The sequence below is a fragment of the Coloeus monedula genome, assembly GCF_965178545.1.
Source record: "Coloeus monedula genome assembly, chromosome: 7".
Classification (NCBI taxonomy): Eukaryota; Metazoa; Chordata; class Aves; order Passeriformes; family Corvidae; genus Coloeus; species Coloeus monedula.
In genome coordinates this window covers 13,410,941-13,435,851 of record NC_138787.1, presented here as the reverse complement: position 1 = coordinate 13,435,851, position 24,911 = coordinate 13,410,941, and the positions used below count along the sequence as shown (strand labels likewise).

Below are 24,911 nucleotides of genomic sequence, written 5' to 3'. Positions count from 1 at the left end.
AGGGGATGCAAATAACTGCATGTAACCCTGCAAGTGACAGAGTGAAGTGATGAAAGAATGGCTATATTAAAAAAAAAACAAACAAGGGCTCTGAGTAGGAGATTAAAGTAGATCTGCTATACAGGAACATTTAAAAATGTCACTGTGTTTAAAGACAGGATATTGCATCCTACCACTCTTTCTTATAAGCTTCATGGCAGATCTTTGAGTGAGCTAAGACTGTTTTTGCAGATACTATTCCTGGCTTACTGTTTCTCAGTCAGAGCATGTCAGAAGAAGGATGGGATGAACACGTCTGACTGAAGTTCCTTCACTGTCAGCTGAACTGAATAACAACAAAATAAAGACCTTGTGATTTTGTCCCTTTCATCTTACAGGGATCTGGGAGCTAAACAACTGCTTCTTAGCATGGAAAACACTTCTTTGAGTCTTTACATACTGCCATGAAAGAAGAGTTCATGGTAGTTCAGGAATATCTATTTGTAAGAGTTTGTACTCCAGATCTGTTCAAAGTTGCTTCAGACCAAACCAGCAGTTGTCAGTTGCTACTGTTTCCAACCAAGTTTAATTCAGATGCAGGCACTAAAAGGAGATTTAAATCCTCATCAGAAGCTGACAGGTATCTTCCCATAATCAACAGTTAAGTTTCTTGGATTGTTGTGTGTGTCTCTTGGCACTGGCATATTGCAAAAGCTACTAAGCTTCTATCTCACAGTATATTTGTTTATGTTATTATATGGGTATACCCACTTTCCAATGATCTCCTCCCTCAATAAGTTTCTTTTCTTTAATTTTCACCCTCTTTACAGTTCCTTTGCTAGAGACAAACCACTTGTTAGCTTCCAGTAGCATACCATTACTTCTTGCTGTAAATTCTTGTGTGTTTGCAGTAAGTGTAATTCAGGCCTCCTTTGACCAAAACTAGCAGAAAGAACCAGGAATGTTCATTAATCTCACTGCCACAGTGTAAGGTCTTTCAAGAAGATGGCTGTGGTGCTACCAACAGAAAACAAGATTTCTAGCCTCTTTAATGAGTCAGGCAGTCCCTTTATCTTGATGATTATAACTCCTGAAAAATACAACAGAAGGAAAATCCATGTGGAAATTCTATGTGGAGTTCTGCTGAGCAGTTTTTCTTAAGCCCTGTGCTTTTCACTAGCCTTTTCAATCACATCATCCTAAACACTGCTTGATTATAGATGAAAAAAAGCTTCAGAATATATAATTTACCTAACTTTGCTCCCAGAGCTTCCAAAATATTTTATTTTCACCGGAGTGAAATTTATTTTCTTTGTAATCACAGAAAAAATTCTGTAAAAACTAGGAGTATTTTCTTTCTTGGAAAGCTGGTATAGCTTCTGTGACATAACTAAAATCCTTAAAAGTATGCAAATTTTCTTGAACCATAACTGGTTTTGAGCATATACAAATTTATTTATTTACTACTTTTATGCACCTCCTGCAAAACAGTGATAGTAAGTAACTGACTTTATATTTTTTTTTTCTCTGAAGTGGTACTGAATAATTTCCATTTCTCGGATCTTCAGAATCCTTCTGTACATTACAGGGAAAAACGTTTTCCTTGTTGCTGGCATCAACAAGAAATACACCATTCCAAGGAAGTAACTCGACCATGGCATATCAACAGCTAAAGAGAGAGAAATGAGCAATTGTTTGCACTGCTGAGGAATCCACAGCACAGGAGCTGGAAACCACCAACAGAAAAGGGACACAGCTCTCCAAAATGTTCCTGGTGAAGTCAGTAAATGCAGAAATCTGTCATGCTGTGTTATTACAAGGCAGCATCCGAGACACTTTAAAGAGTCTCTTTTAAGAGACGTGGCATCAATTACCTTAAGTAGTTCAGTGAAGTTGTAAGGTGAATGGTAGTTTCTGTCATTTACAAGCTGGTGAAATTACTTGGTTGATGAGGTCAGAAAAGGACCTGCAAACATGCTCAGCTGTAGAGAAGAACTCCTGGTGCAAAGCAGTTTGTTGGGCTGAAAAGTAGAACAGATTTTAAGTCTTTCCAAGCTTTTGGATGCTTCCAGAGCACAAGAAAACTCTTCATAAATCTCTAAGATAACTCTGTAGAAACACCAGCTTTTTCTGTCATATTCCTTATTACATCCTCATATCAAAAGTGAGGCATCCTGAGTGTTGAATGAAGCTCTGCTGTGTAAGACCATTGATTACAGAGGGATTTTGTACTGCTGGAAGTCTCCTAGGATTAGAGTTATAGTTACAGTGTCACAGAAGTGGCAAGAGCAAAGACCTTCTGTGCCCTCACCAGTTCAAGTTCACTCCTTAATTGACTGCCAAGACTGATTTCCTCTTAGGAGCTTTGACTCATCCAGTTCCAAATCAGTCCAGCATTAGGGGCTATATCTGGAATATGCTCTACCTTACCATATAGAATAATACTACAAAGGCTAAAGCAAGATTCTGAGTTTCTCTGAGGGTTACATGATAATGAACAATATTATGGAGTAAACTGGATGAAGGTAAGAAGACAGTGTCAAGATGACTGGAGAACTTATACCTGGTCGGGTTTGGAGAGACAACGTATCCTTCAGTTTTATCATTAGCAGTTCCACTTCCTCTCTGACTTCCTTCTCATCAGGTAGTATCTGCATTGCAGTGGGAATAAGAACTGTATTCCTCATTCCACTGAGAGAGTCTTCTGTCAGTTTAGGCAGATATGTTTGTTTCTCTTTTGCTTTTTTTTGCTGTCCCATAAAGTGTTTGTCACTCCGCAGGGACACTGACTCCAGTGGGTCATCTGAGAACATAAAGTCAACTGCAGTGGAAGCCTCAGGTGCCTGTAAAAGCTGCATTCTATTTACAGGGTTTGGGGGATTCAAAGAATTCCATTCTGCATGTGTTCTGGAAGTGGGTCTTATCTGGGCAGGATTTAATTCACCCTGCATTCTCCTTTCCAGCAGAACATGTGGATTTCTTGGCATTGTATTATGACACTGTGCAAAAGGATTCTCTGATGACTGCAACACTGTCTACAATAGACAAAACACAGAAAATACACTGTGAAAATAATTGATATTTCAGTTAGCCAGTAGTACTAAAACAGCATTGCAGAAAGTGCTACAAAAATGCTGCAGGGGGAAAATATGTATGCATTTTCTGTGAAATAAGGGCCTTTCAAGAATCTCAGAAATAATTGTGATGATAAGAATCACTACAATTGAAAAGAGACAAAATATTTTCTATAAGATGTCTGTATTACATCCCAGTAAAAGACAGAAATTAGAAATGACATTTTATTTATTCAATGCCAGCACTTTGACTCTTCTCTGAAGAACAGACAGCAATGAAGTATCTAACACTTCTGTTGGACACCATTTTCTCATTCTTATTGGAATATTCATTATTTTCACTGCAGTAGTATTTAAACATCCTAACATGGATATCTGTGCTAATGCCAGATACACACAGAATGACAAGAAAATCCCTACTGCAAGGACCTTATACGCTTTCTCTGAAGAGAAGAGCCTAAGATGACTGCAAATACAGTGAAAGGTGCATGAAATAGTATTAAGAGTGCTGTTCTGCAGGAAAAGCAGTTGTTAGTATTCAATAATGGCTCGTAGCTGTGATGATTCTTGATATACCTATCACTATACCTTTACTTCCTCCTTCATGTGCTGCAGCATCATTTGCAGGTTTTCATGGCTTACTCTCAGTCTTTGGATTTTTGCCTGTATTTTGCAGCTTTTTTCTTCCTGGCAGTTATGAAGAAATTGCATTTTGTCCTTCCATTTTTTGAACTGCTTCTTCATGTACCTACCAGAGATACAGGAGGGTGGGATTTTTGCTTGACCACACATACACAAATATACGCAGTCACAGAAACAAGCAAACGCTTTAGCACAAACTTTATCCCTTTACTAGTTCAGGAAGTTTCTGTCAGCTTTGGGATTAGATGCCAATATTTCAGGAGCTTGACTGTATCCATGGAGTTAGCAAGAATATGAGTGTTCTAGATGAGGAAAAATGAGAGCTGAGTGGAACTATGGCCAGGACTGAACCTTGCATCCTGGGGTTTTACCTTTCCCACAAAGGTGGCTGCAACAGGAGAGACAATAGCAGTCCCTCTGTATAGAAGCAAACTACTTACAGCGAATCCCTGACCTGCAAAAGATTCCCATTACATGCCTGGGCAACAATGAAGTAAAAGTAGCTTCTACCCCTTTGATAGAGATTTTTCTTGCTCGTGGTATTCTCTGCAGTGTCTTTGATTATACCAATAGCTTCTGCACAGGCCACTTGTCCTTGAAAAAACACTGCGATTTTTGCAATTAGAAGTACCACCCCTCCCATGCACACAGAGATTTAGAAATTACCTACTCAGAGCATAGCATAACAAAAATACCACCCATAATTCTGTTCTAGTTGTGATTTCTCTAAGAAGTCAGGGTAAAAATAGTTTTGCTTTCCTCATGGCTGAGGTAGAGACAGTAAAGTTTGTTAACACTACAATTATAAACCCAACTTCTTCATATCACAGATGTGAAATAGTTATCTGCCTTGCTTAGTTACATTCAGAAGTTCATCTGATTCACTTTCTTTTGGTTATGCTTTGGCTTAGAGACAAGAGCCCCATCAGTTTCACTTGAATTATGCAAGATTTGTCTGAATGGGACAGCAAGTCAGACCATTTAAAATTAAAACTAATACTACAGTGGTCCATTACGACAACATTTAAGGGCTCCTCACTGTAAAATGCTGTCTTCCTTCAACTCAGAGCCCAGTTCTGTGAACAGACATGTGAATGCTGGAAGTTGGTCCACAAACAAGAATAAAGAGCTTCCCATGAGTAATGTGATTCATTCACCCAGTACTATGATAAGCTCTGGGTCAGAGGGTGATGCAGCATTATAGGAGCAGGCATCCCAAATATCCTCTCAAGGATTGCTAATCTAAATGAAAACTGAAGATCTTTGCCATATCTCTCTAAGTGAAAACAGACTTAAAATGAAACTGCAGTTGTTTAGCTCTAATCTTGGAGTGCCCTAGTGTGAATTTGGAGCAGCAATTATACTTAGAATGAAACAGAACAGGAACAGAGGGAACTAAACATACTGAAGGAAATAAAGAGAGTAGATTCAGGATTGAATTCTACACTTTGCTGTAATTCCATCAGTTTCAGTGGTCATAGGCATGGTTATCTAGAGAGCACATTTATATACAACTACAAAAATGAAGGAGTGGAAGGCAAAAATGCAAGTAAGAGGTAAGCATCGTTGCTCATACACCAACTTTCTCCCCGTCATGCCACCCAAGCAAACAAGCCTCCCAAGAAATTTTTAATTTAGGAATTAACATTTTACAGTGTCGAAGGTTTGAATATCAGAAGGAATTTCTGTGATAAACTCTTACGGATTTTATACCAATAGTTATTGTATTCAGCCTATTAATTTCTATTCGATGTACAGCATATTTTTTAGGAAGAAATCCTACTTTGATTTAAAAGCTTCATGTAAATTATGAAATTTGTTTTCATTAAGCCTTATTCAGAGAAAAATTTGAAAAAGTATGCTATTCTGACATTTTTATGTGAACATCTTTTTGCCTAAAAATTACTTTTAGAAATATATACTAGCAGTTGCAGAAATGCTGATGAATGCAAACCAAAATGTTTTGCTTTGCAATTGTTTTTTCAGTGATCTCCATCAAAAAATTCTTGTTGCTGAATTTTCACTATTCATCCTCATTTGATAGGATCTTTTTTAAATCTCAAAATCTCCAAAGTATGGAAAAATCATCTGTCTTCTAGCCCTCCAGCTGGTGCAGCACTGCCCACCAGTCTTCAGTCAGTGTACTACTGCATTTACCTACCTGCTGTCACTCTGAATGCTTTTAATGGATTCGTGCATTTTTAACACATCTGCTTCAAAAGAGGCTATTGCCTAAAACAAAAAGAAGTATCTGTTCATAACTTTATCAGCAATACCATTTTTATATGCAAGTTTTACTGTAAGAGTGTAAGGCAAATTTTGGATTTTGTGTGTTTTACAGATTTACTAGTTAGCTTTTTAAATCTAACGTATTACAATCAACAGATGCATTAAAGTATTTCTAATGGCTGGAAAATTTATTCTATAGAATAAATTCTTTGCTCTATGACAAATTTAAGTGTATGAGAATTTGTTTGAAATTAGAACAAATCCATACCCTTAAAAAATTCTATAAAATGGAATATTCTGATCTGGGAATAATCTCTCCCAAGTCCCACAACTGCTTTGAGACAAGGAGATGGAGAGAGAGACTGTATGTAGAAGACAGAAGAGAAACTCCTGGACTTAGATGGAAGTAGCATTCTCTGGACCATGCAGGGAACAGGAACCAGAAGTCAGGGAGACAAACACTTTCCAGCTAAGCTACTTTTGAGACATGATATAAATTGGGCAGGAACAAGGGCCACCAGGAAATCATGAGACTAAGAGCTGAATCACCCAGGACCTCCATGTTCATGGATTTTATTAAAAGCAAGCATTAGACTTACTGTTCACATCTTTTGAATCAAAGTGGAAATAATCTGCACTATAAGATCTTGGAAATCAGTATAAAACTGCTCAAAAGGAATTCTCAGCCCAGAGAGAAAAAAAACAGGAGAGCAATGCACCTGAAAGAATCCCAGCACGGGGATGCAAGTCCTGTCCTGCTGTTTTCTAAAATGACAAATGCCAACAGTCAAAATTCTATGTTTAAGCAATGTCTGCCCACAACTTCTCCTGCAGATATCTGCTGGCTGGCACTATATCTTGAGCTGAGCAACAGAGTTCTAAAAGACAGGTCTTCCAAAGGCCAGCACAGGAGTAGCAGCCAAAGGAGTGACCTGACACACAGGGGCCAGCTCTCTGTTACTGCACCCCTTGGCTCCTGGGAAGAACAAGATGAGTGGATGACACAAACTGGTTTGAACACAACCAGTGTTCCTATATTCTGAATAAATGCAGAGCTACCAATCTCTCAAAAAATATAGAAACAAAAAATTGCTATGTACTTATTCTTAGCTACACTGTCCTACCCACTTTTTTAGCATTGTTTCTATGGAGGGAACCTGGGAATGGATTAATGGAGACCTTTTGTGCATTAGCTATTTTAGCTGGAGTGGACACTGCTCTGGGTTTATCCTAAGAGCACCCATTCTGTCCTCTTGCTATTTCCATGGTAACAAAAATGGCCTGAGCCTAATAAGAATTCAGGCATTCTTCTTTGACATTTGCTTGCAGTAGGAAGACATGATGGCCTTTTTTACTGTCAGAACAGCGAGAGGACTCCAGACTCATCTAGATATTAACATGCTACTCTACAACAACTCAAAAAACCCCAAAGCAAATATTCTTACAGGTGCTTCTGAAGGTCATGGAAGTCAAGGAGTTAGTCAATAATCTTGGGAAGATACCAAGTTCAAACTTCACTAAGTGTTCAGATTCCACATTTTTTTCCAAAAGTGAGGAATTAACAGAAAAGTGAAGCTGCCCATAACATTTTCATTGGAATTAGAAGGCAATTAGATAATTAACTTGCTAGGTCTTCTTCACAGCTTTAGCACTATTATTGCTTCATGTTTTGCTCACCTGTGCTATTGTCTTGCCTTGCTCTGATGTCTTGTTGTTATTGTCACTCCTCTGCATTACAGTCCTGTTTTCAGGTGTGAACATGGGTGACTCTGGGACAGAACTGTCCATTGGGAAAGACACATTTTCAGGACCGGGTAGAGATGAAGCACTGAATTCCACAGGAGGACTGTATACCAACAGAGAAATAATGAGTAGGGAAAGGATCAGGACTCACATGGTTTTGCTGTCCAGGAAGAGCCAAATAAAGCTAATGCAGTGTAAATAGACAGACAGATGTGCTATTGACTAAGCAAGACACAAAGTTTACCTATGCCTGCTGGCATATTTTGGTTGAAAGAATTAAATTCCTGAAAACAAATTCCCCTCCCCCAACAGAATCTCAGCAACAGGTTCTTCTTTCCACCCATTTAGTCTCTGCAATTTGCTGCTTCTCTTTTTTGCTTCCTATAGCCAAAAGTTAAATATATTAGGAAATTCAACTACAAAAACTAGCAAAGTATGCTGCTGTTTAGTCCATTCGATGCTAGGAAAAGCTAGATATTTATCAGCCCCACAGTGACACCTGTAACAGCAACCTCAAATTCTTCTTTGTCTCATTGCTACCCAAAAAGTAGATAAGCAAACCCCCACAGAATTAAAGAGAAATCTTGATTTCTTCCAGAAAGATTGAATTACATTCAAAATGATTAAATATTGTTTTGTTGCTGAATACAAGAGAGGAAATATTAGCAATGAAAGATGTTTTGCATTTCACCACATTCTAAAAAACAAACATATAATATTCTCAAACAAATAATATTCTCCATGAGGATCACTGGAACTATCATCCATTGGTCTTATAGTATACAAAAAATTGTTTTCTAACTGCAAACCTACCAGAGTAGCACAATCCAGTTTTATAAACAGATTTTTCTCCTCCTTCACATAAAGATGACATTAATTATTTTAGAGAGGACTGACCATTTTTCCCTATTTCAGTCTCACTGAAGCCTCATTTGGAGAACATGTGTCAGATGCAAGACATTTTCTAGATCTTTATACAACTAGGAAGGAATCTCACCCTTTGTATGTTTGTATTGCTAATCTCCTACGATCATTCCCTTCAGTTTCTACACCTAAGTATCAACCAAAATCTCATAGCAAGGAGGGAGAAACTATTGGGAAAAATCTCAACATAATGCTCATTATTAAACACTGTGATCAGTAGAAATACAGTAATAACTTTAAATATTAACCAAAGGACATGAAACAACTGGTCTGAAAGAAGAGGAATGGTGAGATCAGTTGCTTGCTATTGTGAGTAGTTCCAGAGGCCTCCAATTTAGTGGGACTTGAGTAGAATGCCTGTCAGTGAATGCACTGTGGGTCACATGTAGAAAGTATTCACAGTTAATTTCCAATGGATTTGTCACAGAGGAGGTGCTTAAAAACCCATGCAGTTGTGAAAGGTAGTAAATACTTGCAATGCTTGACCCTAGACTGAGTATAAGAAATGGAATGGAGTGAAAGAGACAACATAAGGAAGTAGGGAAGTAAGACACAAGCAGGTTGTATTTTATAAGATAACTGATCATTAGGTTGTCAGCATGGTTAAGCTACAGAACAATGTGCAGCAACTTCTCAGTTATTTTTTCCCCTTTTAATAGGGAAAAATAATGAAAAACCAATGGTATCTGTCATAACAAAACCCCTTACTCAAAGGACACAAACAAGCAATATTCCACAGCCTAACATTCAGAGATTATAAATTCATCTGAAACTGAAACTCACGAAGTCTTTTTGTGAGAAAGGAAGTGCCTCTCCTCCACTGATTCCAGAGTTGTCCTTCTCTGAGCCTCCTTTCTTCTGCAGCGCTCTTGAAACAGGTTGTTCCTGATGGTGCGGAGAAAGAGCTTTGCATTCGCCTTTGCTGACATCTGTTGGAATGAGGGATAATAAAGAAGAAAGGGAATTTTCAAAGAGGTACTGCCCAGAAGCAGACACAGTCCAAGGCAAAGGCAGAAAGCAAAGGTCCACCTTTTCACCATCTGACGAGGCTCATGGCTGCTATCTGAGCCCTGGAAGAGGAGCTGAGGCGGGTGGTGATGCAGGACCACAGGCAAGAGCAGATCCAATTCCTTTAGGAAAAACACTGCCTGGACAAAAGTCAGGCAGCCTGGAAATGCCTAACACAGGATTTTGGTAGTTACAATGATTAAGCTCACAGTCACAGCAATAATTCTGCTGACTAATATCTAAGGAAGAAATACTTTTATACTTGTATAAAGCATTAGTAGATATAGTCTTCCATGGCTCACATCCTCCTCTCACAGAATATAGTAAAATACACATCCATTTATCACAGGAGTGTCAGGCTCATGTACAACAACTAAACTCAGTAGCTGTATTATTGGATGACATAAACCAATTCTGGTCCAGGAGGTGACTGCTGCAGAACATGGGGTGAGCCCTGACAGACTGAGAGGAAAACACAAAGAAAACACACCACATCCCTCCTAGGGCTTCTCAACGTGGTAGTAACATTACCACAAGGTGTCAGCACGGTAAGGAAAAACAGTGCAGATATCTCAAACCCCCACTCAGCAGCTCAATCCCTGACAAAGGCAGTGTGAAAACTTACCCAGACAAGGACAGCATCTGCTAAGAGTGGAAGGTATGGGGATAGCAACTTACTGCTGATTACTTTATGTCCCACACAACAGATATAAAAATCCTATCTGTCATAGTGAGTAGCTTATCTTTTAAATTTTGGTATAGATTTTGGCCTGTATTGCAATATTTGGTTTATAAAGTAATATTTACAGGGTTAGTGTTAGACTAGGGTTTCATAAAGGAAGCCGAAGTTCAGTGATTCAGTTGCAATACTGCAGCAACAAGATGGCTGCAATCCAGGCTGTAACATCTCCTGCCTTGCTTTATCTCTCTTGCCCTTCCTTCTGGTGCTCCCACAAACACACACTCCCATTCACTCTCCATTCACATTAATTTTAATGTCTCTACTTAGAAATCTCTAGATGAGGAGATTAGTTAACATCTGATTCTGCTACTTTCTCACAGATGGAATATGAAGAACAATATTTGGGGGACTGAACTATTATTTTTAATGCAGATACTGAGCACCCAGATATAATTTCTCACAGCGTTAGCAATAGGGTTTTGTTTTCAGAAAGAGAGCAATGAAGTAACAACAGTTTAATGCTACCCCAGACAAAGGGTAACTACAGGAGCAGTCTAACAGTCTTTAATTTTAGTGTAGACACTGACTACCCAGGTATCTTTCACATTAACTGCAGAGGATTGAGAAGGAGACCAGGAAGTACAGCTTAGTGGAACTTCCTTAAGTGCTTTTCAGCTCACTTACTGGAACAGAAGGATACTGTCATACAGAGCCACAAAAACCCCATCTGCTGCTGTGTACAAGATCTGGAATCTCCTGCTCAAAGGAGAAGCTGATCTTCCAAACACAAATTCCCAGTGTTGTACTTTGCCACTAGTGTGATGATAGCACAAGTTGCCCCTGTAACGGAGTCTAAGTATGTGATCTTAGTTGGGCACATGCTACCTCTTTGTCCTGTATCCCTAACTGACAGAGACAAATGAGTCAGAAAAGTTTACAATAAAGTGGAAAAACTGAAGACATTCAGAAAAGAGAGAAAAAGAAAGACATTTCATGCAGGAGTTTGTCCAACTTTAGGATTAATTAATTTCTCAATGAATCTGCATTGGGATTGGGATGAAGGAGCATTGGGACACTGAGGGGACTTTTCACAGGCTTAAAGATTATCTGCTAACAGAAAACTTGCCATATCTCACAGAATACAGTAAAATACACACCCATTTGCCATAAAACTCCTTAACAAGAAGACTTGCACTGGGATACTTCATAGCTCTATCCAGTTATTTCAGAAAAAACCACTCATTCTAAAGTTAGAAGCCTGCTTTATTCCTTTTCCTGTCTCACTGTTCCCAGACTACTAATGCTAATATGTCATGGCCATCATGGCTAATACACACATAATTATAGTGAATGTAGTTCAAGAATCTACTGCTTACTTGTCTATGTGAAGAACCTCAACACAGAAATGAATCAGTACAATGGGACTCTACCTGCACACAGTGTTCCACAACAGGATGTGATCTCTTATGGGGTTTGCAGAGACGGCCAGTGAAAAAGCAGGCTTGGCAAAGGTCAAAATTGAGGCACTTTAAACAGCGATACCTGTGGGGGAAAACAAAAGGCTTTATTTACTTCCCCGCAAGTAAGAACTTGGTGTAAGTAACCTTGATTACTGGAAGTCCAGATCCCTGGGCTCTGGAAAAGACACATCTTTGTTAGAGTAATGACTTTCCTCAGCATTCTCGGAACTCAGGTTATTTTGTCCAAATGGTTGTGGACTATTCTCTGAACCCACCAATGGTTTTGATATTATTTATTTGCTGCATTGAAATGCAGTCCATGGAAGAAACCATTGTTCTAGCACCATTTCCAATTTTTGAGAATGCAGTTAAAACTTCATATGCTTCTTATGCACCAGCTTACCTCTATTTGCTGCTCTCATGGAACTGTAAGCAAAAAACTAAAAATGCAAGAAACTAAACCTGCAAGCTTACTGTTAATGAAAATACAGTAACAGTAAAATGCTTTCCTGAGCTTTCTGGTCAGAAGGTAACGGAGAGTGTTCTTTTTATACCATTATGCCATTTTATTCCATTACTTAGATGACCAAGATGCTAAGATGGAAAACTTAACTAGCCAGTTAATACAACTGGTTACAGGAAAAAGAACTGAGATACAGAGGTTTAATTTGCTTTACCTTTGGACTGCCAGTTTACCTTCAGCAAGTTTTCATAGTCACACCTGTGCTAGTGAGCTAGAGAGAAGTAGGATGAAGGCTTGAGCACTAGACTGTAGCATTCTCTCTTTCCCTCTTTTCCTGGTTAAATTAGATTACGTCCAAAGTTTCTTGCTTAGTGCATCAGTTACAACCTGTAAAGTATGCAAACAATGGTAAGAACTAATTATGTGGATGCTAAAGACCACTGACACACCTGATGCCTGTAATGGGAAAAATCTTGCAGACTCTGCATCTAGCTTGGTGAGAAACCATTTCTGTGGCTGATAATCTGTAACATGTAGGGAGCCACAGGAGAACAGCAGGCTCCGATCTAAGCCAGGACAGGAATTTTTCTTCGACAATAGCTGCATTCAGAACCTAGAAAAAATACATGTCTCAGGTTCATACATTCACTTGAAAAAAACTGGTGTCTCATCTACAGACCCTAATAAAAGCTCTGATACTGGATTTTGCTAGCATAGATTTTTCCATTCATGTAAAATGTTACTGGGTTCCAAAGGTTTTGGAATAAATGCAAGAGTCCTCAGTAGTATCTTACTGAGCATCTTTTCTATAGATACAAATCATTCCATACTGTGAGACTGATGATCAGCCCTGCTCCTTAAAAGTAGATACTTGGGGATATTATGTGGTGATACACTTGAAGTTTTTAATCAATCAGCAACATTCAGAATAATCTCCCAGGACATCAGAATTTCACTCACCCCATGGAAACAGTCATGAATCGCAATTTCCACACAAGACCGAGTGCAGCCTTCTCCCACAATGGCTGGGATCTACATCAAAAAGAAAGGCTCAGAAACACCTCAGTAAAAAACAGATGTTCCCATCATGCTCTGCTACGATGGTGACAGCACACAGACGATGAAGTATCTATAGCAATGCCATTTTACACACTGTTCTGAAGAAAAGTCGTTCATATTCATACCATCAGTGTGCCGTTTCATAGTTCAGGGTGTGTCAGAACTATTTGTTTCCAACTCACTTACTGTAACAGATCAACATACTATGTTTCCACACTATAATAGTGAAGGACACTGAGTTTGAATCTCAGAGGTCGTTTTCAGACTCCATTTTCAGCACCAGTTCAGCTGGAAATACCTGTATGCTAAGGCAACTTGCTGCAACTGCAAGCTATTCTAGTGAGTACAGACATCTGAAGTTTGGAGTTGCTTTAGGAACAGTTGTACCCAGCTGTTTCCAGGACCTGTAAGCTCAGGCAACGTGAAGGCACAGAGGCATTGTTAACGCAAGTGGTTATTTTGAGAAAAGGGACAGAATTTGATTCTTTTGCTACTTTGCATGGTAGCTCCCTATGTCCACAGTGTCCTATTAACTTCAGTCATCAATCATGAGGTTTTTTTCTCCTAGGTTAGTACACTCCTTCAAAATCCGTTGTGTAACAGCACTGCAGTGACATTACCTGATTTAAGTCTGTTAGCAGGCTTCTCAGGGCACTGCGGGTAATCAAGGTCGCATTCCCATCAGGGACAGCATAAAACTGGAAGAAAGCTGAAAACAAGAAAAAAGCTGGAATCCTAGCAGAGCCTGAATTGTCTTCAAGCTATCTTCAAACTGCTATGGTAATTGCAGTCTACCAAATACTACACTTGATTATGTACCTAACAGGCTCTCAGCAACTGCTGTGACCATACTTCTCCCTAGGGTGAGGGAAAGAGAAGGAAAGCAAGGAAGAAAGCAATGAACTCATCCTCACAACATTAAGAAAATTATTTAAGTATGTTTATACAAGAAGTGCTCTATTTAAATCGTGAATTGCTAATTTAAAACTATGGGGTTTCTGTTCTTTTCTGCTTTATCTTAAGCTTTATTATGACCTCTTTGGAGGCTCTTTATTGCAAAGACAGCTACAGACATTGATTGAAAAGCATTATTCTCCTACAGCCTTCTCTACAACTAAGCAGTCAAAATAATTTACTTTTTGCATGGTAGAGCAGTACTTCCTTTTAAGGTAAAAAAATTACAACAGAAATTTTCCTCAATGTTCAATAATTCAGGCAGTGTATAAAATCATACATTTCCCACCTCTGTATTTAGCCAGTAGAGTGTCTCCTGAAAGGGAAATTAAGGCAGCTGCAGCAGATCTAGTTTTGACATACCCTGTTCCAGATCTAGGAAAATGAAATAAGTTATACTACATTCACTGAGAATATAAAAACTGAAACATCTAAAGAATAGAATATTTCTATGTCGGAAGAAAAGTTCAAAATAGGTACCCTTTTATATGTATAAATATAACTGACGTAACATTTCAAAGATATTTTGTCTAAAACCCTTTGTCACTGAACATAACTGCAGAGTTAACTGTTCCAAGATACCATGCAATCATAAAACAAAAAACCATCTCCTTCAAAGACTTCTTATTCCAAGTAAAATGTAATTTTACATGTACAATGTATGTCTTAAAAAAATTCTGCTCTTTTTTGTGGAAAGCCTTCCCAAATGCAGTAGTGAATAAAGGATGCAATCTGACTTTTGCATATATCTCAGGAAGCTCCACTATGGCCCCAGATCTGCTTCTCTTGGGCTGATTACATTTAATTTCACTGAAACTCAATTTAATCAAAAGGATATATGCAGGAGCAGGACTTTAGTTTTGACTGTTAGATAATAAATAATGGAGATTAATTTAGACTCCAATTTTGTGACATAGGCACCTAACAAAAAAAAAAATTATTTTTTTGTAAAGACAATGCGGACATGAATCGGAAACCAAAAATCAGGAAATCCTGGAAATCTATATTTAAGATATTACTTTTTCAAAGCTTCAACTGTCTTCAAGAGTCTTTAGATAAACCCACACTGTGTAAAGCTGCAATATAATCTCTAAAGTATGAGCTGCATGGGAAATTGTTGCTTTTCTAGAAATTTCAAAGAAAAAACTCCAAGACTGAAGCTAAAGTATACATTCAAACTCCCTTAAGATGTTCACGTAAGCTTATAAAGTAAACTACCACACAAACATGGAAAATTCCTAAGTGCTCCTCCTATGAAATACGTTCCAGTGTTATTAGTGGAGAATAGCCCTCTATAGAGAAGACATGATAAGAAAATTATAAGAAGCTTTTTCTATCTTATATACATGTCAAGAAACTTGTGAAATTTCTTTTAAAAAAGAAATTGCAGCAAAACAAAATGACACCATCGTAAGAAAACAGACTAAAAGATCAAGAGTCCTGATAAGAAGACTCTTCTAAAATATTTCCCTACAGTGCACACAAATTACAAAATACTCTTGCTATTTCTAGCTTTGTTTCTTAATACACCATTTATTCTTAGCATTAATTGATTTTTCTAAGTACAAAAAAATTTTATAAAATGGGACCTTAAGCAGTAGCGATCATATTAGTAATGAGTATTGATTCAAGGGAAAGTCCTGCAGACCACTTACATCTCATTTACTTTCAGTAAAAAACTTTGCTCTGATGTAGAAGGGAATAAATTTCACCTGTGGTAAATAACTTGCACAATGAACTTGGTCTTTCTCTTTTAAATTTGATACAATCACAAACAAATCCTGCCTTTAGTGAATTAACTCATTATTCACAAACAATACATAAGAAAAATACATTCTGTGAGCTGTTTCCTTATTATTTTCAGAAACTATTTGCTATTCACTAAGCTGCTCAGCTTGGTTATGAAACATCAATTTTGTTTCATAATTGGTAGATGAACTTTTTAAACTAGAAAAAAATTAATAATGAAAAGTGACTGGCAAATTTTTGAACTGTGCATGGGTACTGTTCTCCAGAGGCAAATATGGATTCTTTTTCAGGAGTGTATCAAAATGTCTTGGAAGTCAGAAGAAGACCTACTCTGTAAAGCTATTCAGAAAAAAAGTCAGTAAGGACTGGCAGAAGTCTCGATTTCCAGATAGTTTTGGAAACATTTGACCACTGTTTTTTTGATGCAGCTTTGTGCCTCATATTCCTACAGCTGAACTAGTCCCAGTTTTTCTACAAAGCAAAACCAATCAAAATGGGAGAGTTTCACACAGAAATGGTGTAAGAGTGGTAGAAACAGACTTAGTCTAGCAGTACTTGGGGTGGGAGCTAAATGATCTTTAAGGTCCCATCCAAAAAACCATTCTGTGACTCTATGGTACTTCACCATGGATCTGCACTTATTCTTCTTCTCACCTGTCATACATGGCAACCAACAGGCTCAGTGTGAATTCAGCAGCTCTTCGATCTACCTGGCCTGGTTTTTCTAATCTTGCTCTTTGGAACAGTTTCATCAGCATTCTAGAGATTTGCTGCATGTTCAGAGAAATCTGGCTTTGTTCACTTGATAGGATGTGCTGAATCATAGAAACATCAATCAAATCCACTGTGGGAAAATCGAGGAAAAAATGAATGAGGATCCCTGTCTTTTCATGAATGGAAGCATGACAATTTATTAGAAATACCTAGATAAACCAAGTCTGTAAAATGAAGCCTAAAACAGTACACAACATAAAAAGAAAACCAGTACCTGTGTGCATTGGTACTTCCACAATGACACAGAGCATCAGGCAGATCAACCATATCAGGCCTGAGACCATGATAAATATATTCATAGAAGAGCATCCCCAAATGAAAAAAATATGTCCAAGGCCAACAAACTAGTTACCTTCTCTGTGCTACCCTGATGACCTCACTTGCAATATTGGGCATTTTCAGCAACAGACTGTTTCAAATGGAAAATTCAAGATTTCAATGAAATTTAGCTCAATATGGAATTTACATCCAGTAATTTCAAAGTGAGCTAGGTGACCAGGACTTTGTTGCACAACTCTTTGCCTGCAGTGAATTCTCACTCACTTCAAAGACAGGAGGGAGAATGAATACTAACCAGGAGTTTTCTGGTTTATCATATTTTATTTTGCTCTCATTAATTCCTATAGTCCAGTCAATGCATTTTCAATAAGCTATTATTATTTCCAATAAATCAGCTCCTAAGAAACACAGAATTTGACTATTCATGAGCATAATAATATACAGATAAAGATTAATAATTGTCAGTGATGTCTACATAGCAGTGTTTCAGATTGTGAAAATAATTTGATTCTCCCATAATTTTAGAATTTCACTAATGTATTTCCATCGACATTCAAAAGGGAAAAAAGCAATTTGTGTATGAAGCAGTATCTAGATCTTACGTGTTCATAGTGCATTCTGAAATTCTAAGGTGGAAAATGAGAGAGCAAAGTAGCATAATAACTCATGGTGACAGCAACACAAATTTTATGCAGATTCTCCTCCCTGTAAAAGCACAGGATTCTCTTTGGCTACTAACACTGGCAAAGACTTTGTACTGAGCGTAGTTTTAGGGCTGTTCTGTATACGGAGCTCTGAACATCATTGAAGGCCTCTGTGAAAGAAAACAAACACACATTCAATAGAGTGGTTCATTCAAAACTAACTAAAAATCAAACCAACCAAATCTGGAGTTTGGAGTTGATCAAAACTCTGAAGGAAAATTTGGGGGGAAAAAAAAAAGAGAAGAAAAAGGAAGCATTTTCTTTTTTTTCAAATAACTTTGTGGGGGAACAGTCCTCTTTTAAACAGTGACATGACCCTTCTTTGGGAATCAAGTTTATTCATGGAGCAGAACAAGGGTTATGAGGTTACGCACTGCACATACTTTTAGCCAAGATCATAAAGAAATAGTATTTCTTCAGGTAAACAGGTTTTTTGATCAGAGATGCTCTTCTACAAGGAACAGTTTGTCAGTCTGCACAGCAGGGTTATTGTTTTGGATGCATATTGTTTCAAGCACTAAACAAATCTGTCAAGATCAACATGTGGGGACACTTGCAGAAGAAGACAAGCCATTTACCAGAGCAAATGACTGTTGACATCTCTGTTTAGCAAACTCACTCAATCTGCTTGACTAAATCCCATATCCTTATATCCTTATATGAGTTCAGTTTATCTCTTTCACGTCACTAAAGGACGTTTTTCTGAGTGGAAATTAAGAGATGCTGACCATGACCTATACCTGATACTTTACATACATACCTAGAACTTCAAGACCAAAAAAAAAGGCTTGTTCACTAAACTTCAGAAACTAGAAGGGGATTTATCAGTTATCCTCCTGTCCTCAGACTCTTTCTCCCTGTACTTCAGAGAAGAGTTACACACAGTAGATTAAGGTTAAAGATAAGCAACAAATATGTATAAACGAGTAGAAATAACTTACAAAATACTTCACCTGTTTGGTCTGGAAACGAGCCAAACTGTGTGCAATGGTTTCCAACACATACACCAGATTAATATTAATAGCCAGCAAATTATGGGCTCTGTTGGTTCCCAGATGCTGTCTAAGCTATAGAAAGATGCCAGTAATTGCTATACCATCTGTTTAGTCCTGCTCTTGTCATACTATGTTTTGTGATATTATTTGGAGATGTAGAGTAGCATGTCATACAACGTGAAAAATGAGTTTTGACTTCCACGCATCATCAGTTCTCCTTCCTCCATAAACTGATCCAAAGCCCTTTTGAAAGCAACAGAACAACTCCCCCACAGTTTTCAGTAGGCTATGGATTAAGTTCCAAATGCTTATTTTCAAATACAAATGCTACAAATATACACATGATCCAACTCAAACACCTTCCATGCACAGGATGATTTTCTAAGTGAAAGGAATCTGTTTCAGTAGCCATCTGCTACTCAATTCAAGTCCACCCTTACAGACAAAACGTGGTCTCAAAGTAGGGCATTCTGTGCCTGTCAAGCACAGTTCCAGAATTAACTTGTGAGGGCACACAAGTGAAATAGCAAAGAAAAAAAATCCCAACTAAAATACAAAGCATTTTAGAATTATTATTGATGAGATGCTATTTAGGGACATCGAAGTCTTTCATTTCTCATGAAGGGGAAGGGAGCTTCCCCTTTGGACAGAAAACCAGCATGTAATCATTCTGCTGTAGGTCAAATTTCACCTCAAGAAGCATAAATGCCCTTTGTTAAGAAGCTGACAAAGGAGCTCCTACACACATAGAGAGTGTGCTGATTCCTGACATCTTCAGCTGGTTACCTGCTATTCTGCATTTTGAGCTGTTTGCTCTGTGGCAGATGAGGTATACACTGAGATTTTGCATTCAAAAAGGGAGTGTATGACCATCCTTCATGCCTATTCCAGAATATGGGAAAAAATTTTAGCATATATTACAAATTAGGGAACATGGCCCCTGTGTGCCTGACCATTCCATAAGCCAATGTGATAATGGCAAGGAAGGTGCCAGGACAGATCCAACAATAAAGGTAGGACATCACAGCTGTGTAATTTGTCATTTACGTGCTACAGCACAGATTCTCAAGGTGGCATGATTTCATTACAATTCAGTAGTTTCTGTTCAAAAAGATACAGAAATGCCTTTTGAGAAAAGCTGGGAAAAAATAAGAAAAATCCTTACCCTGCAAGTCTGGATCCATTTGAAATGAACAGATGGCATTAGGCATTCTATAACAAAACAAACCAAAGTGTAAAACCACATATTCTAGACAGAGACATATCGAACCATTCAAATTAAACCTTTTAATCTGAACAATTTACTGGATGCATTTCAGAAATTAAATTAAACAGAATTACATAAAACAAAATAGTTTTGGTGCCATGTGCAGAGAAATGCCAGCAAACTGCAAGCTCTCTCCACAGCACAAAATAGGAGTAATTCAAGTAACTGCAAAATTGTAGCAGGGCAAAACCAATCCTCAAAACAGTTTTAAGTACAGAAAATGGGATCTTTCACTATTAAGAGTCTGGTGCTCACATGCAGGATTACTACATGATCCATAGTGTACAATTTCAGGGCACAGAGGGCATATCTTTACACCAGACTCTTCCCAAGATTAATTGATTGCAATTACTCACATGTATTTTCTAAAATTTTCAACCAGAACTAAAGTTTTTAGGCTGAGCTGACATTCTTTCTTATTGAGCTGATAAGGAAGGGGAAAAGGAAACTTAACCATGAATCTACTTGTTTAAACAACTCTGAAAGCAAAAGTAGTTATGTCCCTGTAATAATGGAAACTGAATGTCTCCCCTCAGGATTTATTTCACTAATGCTCTAAACTATATTATATCTCCAAACACAGAAATATAAATACGAATTAACTGTAGTAACTATCTTTCAGTTAACACTGCAGTTGCACAACACAAGGTATAATGGATCTAAGTCACACAAGATTCCAAAGGCCATCTGTATGACTTATTGTGGAGAAAAAAGGGAAAGTTTGCTAAAATAAATAAAAATTAGATAGTTGGAAATGATCTAAACCTTAAATAATAAATTTGGTGTTAAATCTGAACTTAAACAAATGTTCACATCTTACATTTTTTCAGTGAGAATCATTGATCATTTGTCATAAACATGACAGAACACTGGTCAATTATAAAGCATAAATATTCAATGATCTAAAATTATTGAGTCTACCATAAATACGCTTCTCACCATTTTAATTGGTGAAAGCTCCACTTTGTGCTTCAGTCCCTAAATTTCAGTCACAAACTAAATTTAGATATTTAAAATACTGGGACACAGATTTGCTTTAATAGTCTTTTTCATTCAAGACTACAATGCCACAGTTTTTACCGAAGTCAATACCACTATGTTTCTTTTCCACTATTCTATTTTCCTCCTTACTAAGGGTTCTGCAAGACTCCAGCTCTGTCCAGCATTTACACAGGCATGTAACTTTGCCTATAGATATTCATATGCAATATATACGAAAATATTACACAATTGCTCCTAAAATAGCTGCAGTAGTAGATTCCCCTGCATAGCTTGACAGAAAAGTCCATGTATGGAAGTCAATGAAATCAGAAGACGCTGAGCAATGAATTAAACATAAGTGTTTAGTGAAAGCTACATGTAGCAAACTAGAAGGTAGACTTAAAAACACACAGCTTGCTTCCTTTTTTTTCTCTGTACCAGAGGTACATAAAATAAAGAAAGTGGATGGGATGAATGTAAAAATATCCAGGTTAAACTCACTTAAATTAGAACTCATTAGAATTTGCTCACTCAAATAAGAACAGACCCACTGACTTACTGAGTTATACAGCATGCATAACCTATGAGTGCTCGATACTTACTGTAAGATGAGAAGATCTCTACCCAGCACAGCACAATGTCAAACATTTAAATTACCCATATGGAAAAACACTCTATAGTCTTGTACTAGGGTATTCATGGTCTCAAAGTTAAGCATGTGTTTATGTGTTTTACCAAACTGGCCATCATTGCACATCATCATATCTGTGAACCCTCCCTCCAGAAAGTTACAAAAGGCATTATTAATGTATGTACAGGCTACATTTTCATATACAAAACTCTGTGAACAGTTCAGATCTTGATTGCAGTAGGACTGCCCGGGTGAAACGAGGAGAATCTACTTTAGCGTTAGCACACGAACACAATATGAAAGTTGAAGCCCATGAAATCTGAAGTAACTTTGCTTACTGATACACTATTTCAGCCTGTGTGCTATATTTCAGTTACTTGTGCACTTTAATGATGAAAACCACTTAAGAAAACAAACAAAAAAATTAAAATTATGTACAAGTGTACAGGAAATAAATTGTTAAAGTTATAAACCCTGGTCCCATTAACAGGAATACTCCTATGTGCAGAACAAGGGTAGCCTTTTTCTTGAATCTTAGTGGAATGTGAAAGAAAAGTAACATTTAATTACTTATATGTACTTTGCTTGCCTTACAGGTTCTCAGAATATGTACTTGAGCAAATAAAATGCATTTTGAAGCATGCTACATAATTAAATTAAAGTACAGAGAAAGACAAGCCACATGAAGTAAGGCAGAAACCTCCCAATAGATCAATTGACTTGATCACAGAGACTTTTCTTCTTTTGAAATCAGACAACATATGATCAACATTTTAAATATGCATAAAAGAACCTACAATTACTTTTGTTTCCTGTGAAGGGTGAAAACATTCTATGTTTTGTTCAAAGGCCAAAATGATTGTCTCCTCTTAAATACTGTAGCTGCACTTACCTTCCTCTCATTACTTACTAAAGGTCCGGAAGTCAGATGACATCGCCAGAGAAGTCCAGTAGTTTTACATAACTTAAAAGTTGACTTCAAGACACAGTTCCAAAGGTTTTGCTTTTAAATTAAAGCTGCTCACAAAAAATGCCTAGCAAAGGCCCAGATCAAAGTATCAGGTAATTGTGTAAGCAGTCAAAACAGAGAACACTAATTAATTAGTAATAAATATCGTGAATTATTAAAGATAAAACTTCTTTGATCTTTGTTTCAAAGCTTTTTTTTTTTTTAATGGTTGGAGTGCAGTATTTCTAAATTGAGGGGCCTTTACTAAGAATCTCCCAGTTGCTGAGAAACAGTGTTGCTATAGAGACTGAAAATGAGGTGGAAGCTGACACAGTAATGCAGAAAGCACAGTGTGCTGTAACAAAGAGTTGGGGCAGCTGTACAAAGAAGAAAAACAGTAAGCCCTAGTGGTAAAGTCCTAGAATAAGAATTGTTCAGACCCACCAGAAAGCTCTTCAGTACACCCAAATGCTAGGGTTTATGAGGAATCTATATATAACATTGTAAGACACACATTTAGCTTAAAGCCCTTTTTCAAAAATTTTTCAACAGTTACTTTAATATCAGGTAGTAGGAGTCATCAATACCACGAATATCCTGCATACATAACACTACTTAGTAACTTGTGAAAACATGTGTACCAGCAATTGCTTATTACTTATAGAAAACCCAAACTTAGTGATGACTAAGTCAATCACTGCGTTACAACTGCAACCAACTTTGAATATGTTACCATATTTTAGCTTTCCTATTATTTTTATTCTTTCTTTCTCTCCTAAGCAAAAGCTAGGAAAAGAAACTTTTCCATTCACTTATGCTTCCATGAGGAAAGACCTGAATCTCCCTGCAGACCACTAGACAAATCCAGTTAGAATAATTTAGGATACATGAGACATCCCAAACAGTTTTTTCTTTCTACTCTCAGCCTCTGAGAAGAAAGGTTTTCAGCTGGTGACTCAGAAGCCAGATAAGCCTACTAAGACATTGCAGGAACAGTTATTTTCCCTCTCATTAACAGCTGTGCACTGTTGGTGCATGAACTGCAGCTTGTTTGAACTATCTCCACAGGCAGAATAAAATAATTCAAAGAGTAAGACTGCTAAAGCCTGTTCATATAGAAAAAGCCCAAATGTAAATACACATTAGAGAAGCTAACTTTTCCTCTTCTGTCTTGGAGAAGGAGTTGCAGAAAAACCAGGTATTTTGTAGAGATTACTGGTAGCATCTCTCCCTGCTATGTTCTCCTGAGACATCTGCCTCCAGATGCTCCTCAGAAACTCAGCTAATCTTCTGTGCATATACTACTGGAAACTAATTCCCTGGAGACCACTTCCTCATGAAATGAATGATTCCTAACCCCTTTCTTCAAGACTCTTTACAACACCTGCCTCTACAATTTCCATGTGAACTCTTCCATGAAGATACTTATAATAATATCTCAGTTCCTCTAAATGTTGCTTCTCCTATATACACCCCACATAAACCTGCACATTCTTCCAGATCCCTTGTGACAACCCAGTTTCCTGAGCTCCTCTTTCTAAGACCAGTGAGACATCCCTCCTAGTCCTGTCCTAACCAGCCAGTAACTTCTCTTGGTTTCCTCATATAAGAAGTCTACCCCTATTCAGAGCTTGAACCTCCATTCGAACAGAAATAAAGAACTTATTGCAACTATATGTAACTGATTCAAAGAACAGGAAGCTTTCTATTTTGCTTTAAACATATCTGATAAAAAGTTAGCGAGTACAGTAACATTTCATTAACACGGTTTCCATCATTTAAGACACCAAAGACATGCAAGTGAAAGCGGTTCCTCAACAATTCTGTTGAAACAAGAATTTAATTACATTTGACTTAAAACACATGAGTATTCCCTTGAAACTCATGCAGTAAATTAAAAAAACATGGAAACAAAGATAATCTTGTCACTAAGGAGATGTATGAACTTATGTTTTTGTGTTAAAAATCATTTTTGCCCAAGAAGATATTTTATTACAAAAGTACTGTGCTTCAGTACCTCTGAAAAAAAAAAAATTTGGAATTATAAAATTGCTACTCTGTATGTGACAATCCTGCTCAAAATCTTCACATGAACATTTTAGGCATTAAAGCACATTTTTGCAATAGTTTTTTGGTCTGAAGAAATAAGTTGTTGGATGCAAATGAAATCCTAGACTCATTAAAATCAGTAGGAATTTTACTTTGGTCTACAGGTTAAAAATGTTATATTCACACTGGCTTTGAAATATTTGAAATTATTTCAAATATTTATTGAATATTTATATGACTATTCATATTTATATGAATAACTGAAAAACCTAGAGATTTCCTGGTTTGTTTTTTTTTTTTAATGAGGAAGATACTG

General features: G+C 37.4%; 1 protein-coding gene across 1 annotated transcript; it reads right to left on the bottom strand.

Annotated features, from left to right (window-relative positions):
- Window positions 1–1,896: 1,896 nt before the first annotated feature.
- On the bottom strand, window positions 1,897–20,028 carry DYTN (dystrotelin; the record flags this gene model as incomplete). Its single annotated transcript, XM_082284824.1, has 14 exons — window positions 19,884–20,028; window positions 17,759–17,833; window positions 16,621–16,810; window positions 14,507–14,592; window positions 13,884–13,972; window positions 13,165–13,236; window positions 12,654–12,817; window positions 11,712–11,823; window positions 9,375–9,520; window positions 7,602–7,770; window positions 5,857–5,927; window positions 3,642–3,801; window positions 2,543–3,014; window positions 1,897–2,000 (listed from the first exon to the last, which is right to left on the bottom strand). Exons 1-14 carry the CDS (start codon window positions 19,927–19,929, stop codon window positions 1,897–1,899), a joined length of 1,956 nt encoding a protein of 651 aa, XP_082140950.1. The 5' UTR covers window positions 19,930–20,028.
- Between the last annotated feature and the right edge of the window lie 4,883 nt (window positions 20,029–24,911).